Source organism: Solanum stenotomum, chromosome 12 (genome assembly GCF_019186545.1).
Source record: "Solanum stenotomum isolate F172 chromosome 12, ASM1918654v1, whole genome shotgun sequence".
NCBI classification, from domain to species: Eukaryota; Viridiplantae; Streptophyta; class Magnoliopsida; order Solanales; family Solanaceae; genus Solanum; species Solanum stenotomum.
In genome coordinates, this window is record NC_064293.1 from 18,340,828 (window position 1) to 18,352,845 (window position 12,018).

General features: G+C 28.9%; 1 protein-coding gene across 1 annotated transcript; it reads left to right on the forward strand.

Moving 5' to 3' along the window:
* The first annotated feature begins 1,670 nt into the window (after positions 1-1,670).
* LOC125848559 (probable calcium-binding protein CML23) lies at positions 1,671-2,322 on the forward strand. Its single transcript, XM_049528441.1, has one exon. It carries the CDS (start codon positions 1,709-1,711, stop codon positions 2,144-2,146), a length of 438 nt encoding a protein of 145 aa, XP_049384398.1. The 5' UTR covers positions 1,671-1,708; the 3' UTR covers positions 2,147-2,322.
* The last annotated feature ends 9,696 nt before the right edge of the window (positions 2,323-12,018 follow it).

Here is a 12,018-nt window from a genome sequence, read left to right on the forward strand (position 1 = left end):
CGGCCGAAAGGGTAATTATATTTGTAGCTTAAAAATGGGGCACATTTCTTCGTAAAACTAGATATTTTATGTAGTATATATTTTTTAAAATTAGTATAATATTATTTGTTGATACTCATGTTATAATAAGGATAAANNCTTGATTGAAGATTAAATTATTTACCAAAAGAATTAAGGATCAATTTCCACTCAACATATTTTTTCCTTCACTTTTCAGAATTACATTCATATTCTAGAAATCCTAAATTCGCCTTTGGTTATAAAAAAATGAAAATAGTGGTAGCAAACGTGAAGTGAAAGCATAAAGAGTTGTGGTGATCTGGCGAAATAAATTAGTAGATAAACTGTGTAGACTTTAGCATGTGAAGTCCCATTATTGTGAGGGGCAACAAAAGCAAAATCACTTGTTTTCTTTTAATTTGTCCCCCAACAATTAACTGAATCCATGCCTTGACAGGTAGTCCTCAATGATTAACTCCTCATATGTATCACTCATATTATTTTTTAATATGTTAATCGATAATATATGGAAAATGCGTATCCCATTCAGAAGATCACTAAGATTTCGCAAATCACTGTCGAATTTATTTCAATTTAATTGAATCGGTATATCAATATCGATGTTGAGAGTGCTCAATATCATGCCTTAAAGAGGTCTTGAACCTCCACTCTCTTTAGCATGAGATTTTGAGTCTAGCGTGTCTACCATTTCACCAACAAAACATCTTGATGAGATACGCACTTTATCTTACATGATTATTGCCTTACCAGGGGTATTTATTGATATAATTATATAAATATCAAAACAAATAAGTTGTAGTTATTTCCATCTTTACTTCTACTCCTCCAAAAAGTTATTCCCATCTTTGCTTGTACTCCTCTATTTCTTGAGTTGTAGAATTACATTTTACAAACATAAGCGAAGGGTGGGTGGCAAGTTGGGAAAAGGAGAGAGACAAAACAAAGGAAAATGTGGCATTAACTAATCATGTAATATGTTATATGTGTTACCTTTTTCATCGTGTCAAACTTTGGTTTTGTTTAGCATATCTGAGATTATATTATATTTGGAACCAAAAGAGAAAAAAAAAATCTGATGACATCAATAATCTTTTCAGTGTAATAATTGTCTAAGTAAACTTTTAAAAAGTGAAGTGGTATCCTATATATAGAACTATAGGAAGCGAGGGATATGTACTTTGCGTTTGATAATCAGTTTGCACCCACTATCAAAAAATGAGTTGGTTGAAATGGAAAGACTCCATCACCATTTATGCGACACACTTTTTTTATTTGACAAATATTTAGTAACACTATCAATATTCCACTTATTTTGCAAAAAGTCCAAAAAAGTACTTTTCTATTTAAAATAAAAATAAAAATTTATGGGTCGTAATGAAACTTTACAAAGCTTTTTCATATTTCTTAAATTTTATACTCAATCAAATTATATTACATAAATTAAAATTAAGAAGTAGTAGGAGTAATTATTTTGGCACTAGATCGACTTGTAGTTGCATGCCAATTGTGATGGCAACTGAAATTAAAGTGGAGTAGATTTGATTGATCACGCGAATAATCCGCGTTACAGGGAGGGCCATTATACCCGATTCCCCTTCTTCCGCGTTAAACCGCGTGATCCTCCACTATAAATTCCACAATATACACCCAATTAACTAACAACTAGAAAAAATTAATCTCCCCCAACATGGCAAAGCTTACGGCGAGGATGAAGGAAGTCGAGAAAGTATTCCGAAAATTCGACACCAACGGCGATGGAAAAATCTCTCTATCGGAGCTCGACGAAGTTTTGAAGGCTCTCGGCACTAAAACGACGCCGGACGAGGCCAAGCGAATGATGTTAGAGGTTGATACCGACGGTGATGGTTTCATCGACAAGGAAGAATTCGCTGCGTTTCACTGTCCCGATGAAGGCTCTAACAGTAAGGATCTCCGTGACGCTTTCGATTTGTATGATAAGGATAAGAACGGGAAGATTTCGGCTGCGGAGTTGCACTCTGTTATGAAAGGCATTGGAGAGAAGTGTTCGCTTAAGGATTGCCGGCGTATGATCAGTTCCGTTGATGTCGACGGCGATGGAAGTGTTAATTTTGAGGAGTTTAAGAAGATGATGACTAGAGCTTAATGGTAGACGTTTAATTGTACTGATTTCGTACGTAGATTAGTAGATAAATATGTTTGTTTCGTTTGACTGATTTCGCCATATATATGTGGGTGAAAGTGTTAATAGGAATTCGATTTACCAAGTTGAATAATCGAATATCAATCATCCTTGATTCAAAAACGCGTACTAGATCTGTTTGCTTTGCGCATTGCATATTTTCCTTATTCTGTTGCTGCTGCTCGTTCTTTTGTCCGTTGGCTTACCGTACTTTTCAATCAAATTGCATAAATGTCATGTCAATTGCCGACTTCCACATCTTAAACCATGATTAGTGTTAGGCGAGAAGTTTTACACGCAAATCATATTAATCCACGGACCCTATATTTTATGTATTTTTAATTTTATTATTATTAAGAAAATAATTTTGCAAATTAATTTGAATAAATTAACAATATAGAAAAAATATTAGTATATTATTATTTGAAAAAGATAACAATACAAAAAATGATGATAACTTAGATAATCTTTAAAATAAAATCATCCCCCATCTTCATATCTATTACTCGTTTTTTTAAAAATTTATGATAACATAAAATATAAATATCATTATACATTTGCACCAATAATAAAAAAAATAATTCATAGCAAAACTACATTTATTTTTAAAAATGAGACATCCAAAATTCTAGGTTGCACTATGAATCTACACTATTAATTTGCGCTAGAGTATTTTTCGCCTTACCTTAGAACTTGTTCCAAAAATGCCTTATAAACATGGTTGCTAGCCTGTTCGCGAAGAGTTCCTTGAATTGTGGCCTGACCTCTTAGTATTTGAGTAGAATTAATGTGTTTGGCCATGCGAATTTCTTACTTTTTCTTTATAGAATTGAACAATTTTTTACCAAAGTTCTCAATAAACACTTTTTTCATTTCAATTTTTTTTTTTAAAAAAAGATGAAAATAACTTCAATTAATACTCATTGTCATACACAACTCAATTTTTCAAATATTATTATTAATTTAAAAATAAAAAATATTTTTTTTCAAATTTTACAATGAAATCGAACCAAAGTAAGCAACAACAATAAAAGTAAGCAAAATATATTTCAAATTATATTGTCACCTTTCCGCCTACATGTGATGTAAAAAAGATTCTACTCTAGAGCTAAAGAAACTAGAATATTCTGCCAGTCAATTAATTTATGTTTGACCACTAAGGAAAAATAATTGTTACGAGTAAATTATATTAAAGGATATAATAAATTGCCATATTAAGGTTATTCAATTAAGTTTATTATCTTGGTGTTAACAACTTTTCCTTTACATAGACGGATACTCACAAGTCCGCAGGGTTGGAATTTGAATCATTTATAATTTATATCTCAACCTATCAAATATTAATAGATTTGATCGATGAATCCCCGACCAACGATGCACTGATCGGAACACAACCTTTTGATGGAACGCCCAAGAGATCTGCTCTTCACAACGAGCTAGCAATTTATATGAGTTGGGGTGAATGACAAATTACCCAAAATCGAGTGATTATCTAAACTTCTAATTCTCTTGACTAAGCCTACATGCAAGTAACGAAGATCATAAATAGCATGAAATGAAACAATCTTATCATTTTCATTAATATTGCAATTTCTTACTAATACTAATAAAAACAATATAGTATACGCATATAAACTACATATATCAAGGCAGTATAAGAAAATATGAGATCTGTAACGAAAGAATCCATTACAAAGTTTGTGTTTGTGGCAAAATTCGAACCATCATAAAATCGAAAAAAAACCATTACAAAATTATGACGGGCTTGTCTTTCATCTTTCATAAATGGTTCATAAAAAATGTGTTTTTTCTAGTAGCGGACTATACATTTTTTGGTAAATTATGCTAACTATATCTATAATATCATTCAGTTTTAGATACACCCTTGTATTTCAAAATCAAATACTACTTGCATACCATACTATAAGTAGGGGCGGACCCACATGCAGCCGTCCAGGTTCTCAAGCGCCCATTAACCTCGATGTAAAACTGTTTATATATATAGTAATTTATTTAAAATCTGAATATATTAAATGTCCAACACCCAATGAACAAATCTCCTGATGGATGTATTGGTCTAATAGTGAGTTTGAAGGCTTTGTTTTAGAGGAGGTCAAAGGGGTTCTTTGCTTTGAACACATTTTCTAAATTTCTCTTTTCCTCCCAATATAAACTCTCCTTAATTTTCTTTTCTTTTTTTCTTTTTTTATACTTAGCTTTTAGTCATAATTTCATTTACTAATATAAAATTCTCGTGACATGATAAAATTAAAAAGTCATATTCAATCACTTTTCTTATTTTACTTGAGAAATTTTTGGCTATAAATCCTTCAAGCTCATTTTTTTTCCTAAAAAACAGAACGTTTTTTTTTTTTTTTGTTTTTGTAATGCTATTAATCTTATTTTTTCTCATTAATGTTTTAAACATCACATTTAAATAACTATGCACCTATACTATGTGATTTATAATAATTTATAGTAAAAGAAGTGAGCACTCACAAGCCGAAAATTCTAGATCCGTCACTGACTATAAAGTAAAGTCATGCACATTCTTATTTCCTTTATAAAAATAGTTCATATATGGACAAAGTTTCCCTTATACCTCTCTTTATTTCTTAAAAATCAATTTTCTTTATATCCCACTTTAATTTGCCCTGCAAGAAAACCTTTCATCTAGATTCTAGTCCTAAGTTTTGTTGGTTTATTTAGTCCTAAATTTGAATCATTTTTAATACTTAACATTTTTGATCCAATAGGTGGAAGAGTGAACAAATTAGGTGAAAGGAGTATTGACAAATTGCAATTTTCCAAACCTCATCGCTTGCATTGCTTTTTGGCTCATATCCAAATCTTCCAGGTCTATTCTTTGCCAGAATGGATAGCAAAAAATATATGATTTATAGCAAAACAATTTATTTTTTTAAAATCAGACACCCAAAATTTTAGACTGCACTATGAATCTACACATTTAATTTGCGCTAGAGTATTTTTCGCCTTACCTTAAAACTTGTTCCAAAAACGCCTTTATAAATACTGATCATGCTTGAAGATTGAAGTAAATTGTTTTATAAGTAAATCATTCGTGATGTGGACATGATTGCTAGCCTGTTCGCGAAGAGTTCCTTGAATTGTGGCCTGACCTCTTAGTATTTGAGTAGATGTGAATTTCTTACTTTTACTTTATGGAATTGAACAATTTTTTTACCAAAGTTCTCAATAATTTAAAAAGTAATAAAAAGTGTTTTCACTTTATTCATTTCAAATTATTTTTATTTTAAAAAGATGAAAATAGCTTCAATGCATATTCATGGTCATACACAATTCAATTTTCAAATATTATTTTTTAATTTAAAAATAGAAAGTACTTTTTTCAAATTTTACAAAGAAATCGGACCAAAGTAAGCAGCAACAACAAAAGTAAGCAATATATATTTCAAATCGTCACCTTTTCGCCTACATGTGATGTAAAAAAGATTTCTAGTCTAGTGTTAAAGAAACTAGAATATCCTACCAGTCAATTAATTTATGTTTGACCACTAAAGAAAAATAATTGTGTATGAGTAAATTGTATTAAAGGATATAATAAACTGCTCTATTAAGGTTATTCAATTAAGTTTATCACCTTGATGTTACAACATTTCCTTTACATCGATTTGATCATTTATAATTTATATCTCAACCTATCAAATATCAATAGATTTGATCGATGAAGCCCCGACCAACGATGCACTGATCGGAACACAACCTTTTGATGGAACGCCCAAAGGGATCTGCTCTTCACAACGAGCTGGCAATTTATGTGAGTTGGAGTGAATGACAAATTACCCAAAAGCGAGTGATTATCCAAACTTCTAACTCTCTTGACTGAGCCTACATTCAAGTAATGAAGTTCATACTTGTAATAGCATGAAACAATCTTCTCATTTTCATTGATATCGCAATTTCTTAATAAAACTAATAAAAACAATATAGTATAGGCATATAAACTACATATATCAAGGCAGTATAAGAAAATATGAAATCTGTAACGGAAGAATCCATTACAAAGTTTGTGTTTGTGGCAAAATTCGAACCATCATAAAACCGTAAAAAAAAAAATAAAAAATAAAAAAATAAAAACAAAATTATGACGGACTTATCGTTCATCTTGCATGAATGGTCCATCAAAAAAATGTGTTTTCTCTAGTAGCGCGCTATACATTTTTTGGTAAATTACGCTAGTTATATCTATAATATCACTCAGTTTTAGATACACCCTTGTAATTCAAAATCAAATACTACTTGCATACTATAAATTAAAGTCATGCACATTCTTAAACTTTCAAGTTGTAACATTAAAAATTTCAGGTTCTAACAGTTTATTAAAAAAAAAAGTTGTTTTTAATAATTGAAAACATTTGTTTTGAAAAAAATAAAAAGATAAAAAAAAAAAAAAAAAACGTTTCTGGAATTAAAAAAAGGTAAAAAACGGAAATAGAGGTGTTAATTAGATTTGAAATGATTGAATATAATTATTAATTAGCATGAGTTAAGGAAATTCAAACTAATTAAGAATATTCAGTTTCCTTAATTCACTCTAATTTGTTAAATTTAATAAAAAAATTCTGATTTTATCCATTGTTCTCCCATGTTTCTCTCTCTTCGGTTTTCTTCCAGAAATCTTGTCACTCTCGACTAATTGAAGTTTTTTTTGTTTGAAAAATCTTGATTCTGTTGTGATGGACGACTACATATCAATATTAATTAAACATGATGGAAGATGGGATCCTTCAGGTTAGTATTTGTTATTGTTTATAATTTGTTTTTGTATTTCAGTGAAATGAAAAAAAAAAACAATGAAACTATAAATCACATTATGTGATTTTATTTTTGTAAATCGTCACTATAGTTAATTTTTTAGTTTTTTTTTGTATAAACAAAACATTTTGTTCATAATATGTATTAATCGTTGTGAAACTGTAATATTAGTGACTGTGTTGGTAAGTTTTTTTTTTTTTTGGTTATTTTGTAAAATGTTAAAACATTGATTTCGTGAAAAATTAGCGCAATATATGAATTGTTTGAGCATAAATGTATAGCATATAAATATGCTTATCGTTGTAGATTGGGTTCGTAGATTAAGATTATAATATTGAATACTGTTTTTTTTCCTGAAAATATAAATTAAATGTATAGTTTTGAATGAATTTGGTAGTATAAATGGAATGAATTTGATATGAAAGTGTGTTCAGTAATATTTAAAAAAAGTTATTTAGAATTTTGAAGAAATGTATGAAAAGGTTTTAAAGTGGTAAAAAATTTGAAATTTTATTGTTTATATAAGTTTTGTCAATTGTGTATAAATTTGGTATGAGTGATGATTGTTTATGTGGAATATGTATTAAGTGGGTATGAAATGTGAAATATTATTTTTTTGAAATTTGTTTTGTAGAGTACTGTCTGAATGACATTTGTATGAAAAGATAATGACAAGTGTGTATAATTTTGTTGTTATTATAATGAATTTTGTGGATGAAATTTGTATGTTCTTTGGATGACTAGTTGTTATTATTTTTAAATGAAACCCGAAAATATGTTGATTTTCAGATGGAGGGGATTATATATGAATCTTCTAGTCTTTATAGTGGTCTAGTAAGTGTGATAACATCGCAGCTTATGATAGATGGTTGAACCTCTCCCATGCGAGAGTACATGGGATATACCAAGTTATGTTTCAGAGCCTAAATTGATGCCACCCAGTCCAAAAAGAATGGTAGGAAGACAGCAACTTGAACGCTGGAAGGGGTTTGCTGATATGCAATTCAAACCGTCTAGAGTTACTTGCAGTAGATGTCATCAAGTTGGCCACAACAGGACGACATGTTCAAATTATCCTGTGCAAAAAAAAAGATTATTTATTTGTTTAGACTGTATAAAATTTTAATTTTATTTTGACCTTATGACTCATGTTTTGTTTTGATATGAAACATAATTGGTGTGAAATGCATTATAACTAAGTGTTTAATATACTGCTCATTTTTTATATGTGTTTCATTCATTAATCATACAAATTTCATACTGCTGGAAATAAAATTTAGTCGAGCTTAATATATAAGATAATGTTAATATAGTGATAATTATACAAGGTAATTATGGAATGCATTTGGTATCCTGAGTAGCATTTAATGTAAGTTATCATGAATATTAATTTGGTTTCAATTGGTGTCCTACTATAAACAAAATTAAATCAATTTTTTTTACCAATCTTGTTCAAGTTTCGTTCCAACACTAACTTCAATTTATATCACACATATTATACCAACAATAAATCAATTTCATATAATCACACAATGCATACCATTTGTATACCAATATTATATCACAATTCATACAATATCCAACAATCAAACATTAAAATCGGATGCATACACTTATTAATCATATTTCATACACGTTTCATCCAAAAACAAGTTTAGAATAGAAAGTAAGCATAATGTGATATTTTTAGAAAAAATCACTAGTTTGACAATTCATACCATTTTCATACCAATTTAATAATTTATACCATATACACAGTTAATAGACAATCATACTAATGTTAAAACACAATTCATACTATTTGTATACCAATGTTATATCACAATTCATACAATATCCAAAATCAAAACATTAAAGTCACAGTCATACAAATATTAATCAGATTTCATACACATTTCATCCAATAAATGTATAGTTTGGAAATGCAGTGATATTTTAAAAATAGTAAATCCAACTGGTATGAAGTCTGTATATTACTAATATCCTGAAATTATAATTGTCAATCAGTAATTCATATGTAGATGGTATCTGACTGGAAGAAAACATATGATATTATATATCATCAAGCAAACATTAATGTCGGAGGTATACACGTATTGATAAGGTTTTATACATGTTTCATCCAAAAACATGTTTAGAATAGAAAGTAAGCATAGTGTGATATTTTTAGAAAATATCACTAGTTTGACAATTCATACCATTTTCATACCAGTTTAAAAATTCATACCATATACACAGTTAATAGACAATCACACTAATGTTAAAATACAATTCATATCATTTGTCTACCAATATTATATCTCAATTCATACAATATCCAAAATCAAAACATTAAAGTCATAGTCATACAAATATTAATCAGATTTCATATGCATTTCATCCAATAAATATACAGTTTGAAAACACACTAATATTTTTAAAAAATTGAATCCAATTGGTATGAAGTTTGTATATTACTATGCTAATATCCTGAAATTATAATAGTCAATCAGTAATTCATATGTAGATGATATCTGACTGGAAGAAAACGTATGATATTATATATCATCAAGTACTTAAATACAAAAAAATTGTCCAAAAGTTAAAAAAAAAAACATGTAATTCTAAAAAATTAGAAGGTGCAATCAACTATCTCAAATCTCTTGTTCGTGATCTTGGTGTAGGATAATTGGTGGTATCCGAAACATGTTCTTTTGTTATGCGAGGTCCATCAAATTTGCTAGCAACCGTACCAATAACTTCACTCTCACTGATCGCACCATCCCCATTCTTTATTTTTCCATAATGCCATAGGATTGTAGCATACCTTTGACGATGGTACTTTGCATCGATATCAACAAAATGCATATCAAAAACATCATTACTGATGTATTCAGCAAATAGACATGTGTACAAACCACAATCACTGAAAAAAAATTGAAATAAAAAATATTTTAATAAATAAATTAAGTTACCTTTTCTAATGAAAACAGTAAAGTATAGAAATACATACTTGGAACTATCTTCTTGTTGAGGAACATGCATCATATGCTTGATATCAAGTGGAGCATGAACTTCATCAGTAGAAGTTCCTTCAACCAATCTGGGACTCTTTCAAGGCATTTCAATGGGTTTCTTAGACATGATTTTGTTGAAAAACTTAATTGAACGGACGATTGTGAAAATGGTGTAGTTGGCTGGTGAGAAAAATGAGAGAGACAAGGTGAAAGTGGATTTGAATAGGCATGGGTGGAGGGTGGTGGGATTGAGGTATGAGAGGTTTGAAGTGTAGCAGTAAACAAGAAAGTCTAATCTATGTAAATCCCTTAATATGTGTAATTGATGATTTCCGTTTTAAAAAAGGAACTGAAATCAAATTAATTAAATATTATTAATTAATAATATAAAAATATAAACAGATTAATCATTTATTAAATAAATTGAAATTGATTTTTAAATTAAATTAAATTTAGTTGATATGTCATAACCCGTAAATAAACTGTTATAAGTAAGAATTATTTAAAAGTATGTTTAAAACTCATAAAATTTACTCTTAAATGTGTATATGGTGTGAATTTGCCTTCTTATTTTCTTTATAAAATAGTTCATATATGGACAAAGTTGCCCTTATACCCCTCTTTATTTCTTAAAAAATCAATTTTCTTTATCCCACTTTAATTTGCCCTGCAAGAAAACCTTTCATCTAGATTCTTAGTCCTAAGTTTTGTTGGTTTATCTAGTCCTAAATTTGAATCATTTTTAATAGTAACATTTTTTATCCAATAGGTAGAAGAATGTGCAAATTAGGTGAAAGGNTAACTTCAATTAATACTTATTGTCATACACAACTCAATTTTTCAAATATTATTATTAATTTAAAAATAAAAAATATTTTTTTCAAATTTTACAATGAAATCGAGCCAAAGTAAGCAACAACAACAAAAGTAAGCAAAATATATTTCAAATTATATTGTCACCTTTCCGCCTACATGTGATGTAAAAAAGATTCTACTCTAGAGCTAAAGAAACTAGAATATTCTGCCAGTCAATTAATTTATGTTTGACCACTAAGGAAAAATAATTGTTACGAGTAAATTATATTAAAGGATATAATAAATTGCCATATTAAGGTTATTCAATTAAGTTTATTATCTTGGTGTTAACAACTTTTCCTTTACATAGACGGATACTCACAAGTCCGCAGGGTTGGAATTTGAATCATTTATAATTTATATCTCAACCTATCAAATATTAATAGATTTGATCGATGAATCCCCGACCAACGATGCACTGATCGGAACACAACCTTTTGATGGAACGCCCAAGAGATCTGCTCTTCACAACGAGCTAGCAATTTATATGAGTTGGGGTGAATGACAAATTACCCAAAATCGAGTGATTATCTAAACTTCTAATTCTCTTGACTAAGCCTACATGCAAGTAACGAAGATCATAAATAGCATGAAATGAAACAATCTTATCATTTTCATTAATATTGCAATTTCTTACTAATACTAATAAAAACAATATAGTATACGCATATAAACTACATATATCAAGGCAGTATAAGAAAATATGAGATCTGTAACGAAAGAATCCATTACAAAGTTTGTGTTTGTGGCAAAATTCGAACCATCATAAAACCGAAAAAAAAAACCATTACAAAATTATGACGGACTTATCGTTCATCTTGCATGAATGGTCCATCAAAACAATGTGTTTTCTCTAGTAGCACGCTATACATTTTTTGGTAAATTACTCTAGTTATATCTATAATATCACTCAGTTTTAGATACACCCTTGTAATTCAAAATCAAATACTACTTGCATACTATAAATTAAAGTCATGCACATTCTTATTTGTGAAAATTTAATATATGACATATATTAGACTAATATTTTCAAATTATAGCAGTAGAATTAAACTTTCAAGTTGTAACATTAAAAATTTCAGGTTCTAACAGTTTATTAAAAAAAAAGTTATTTTTAATAATTGAAAAAATTTGTTTTGAAAAAAATAAAAAGATAAAAAAAAATTAAAATAAAACGTTTCTGGAATT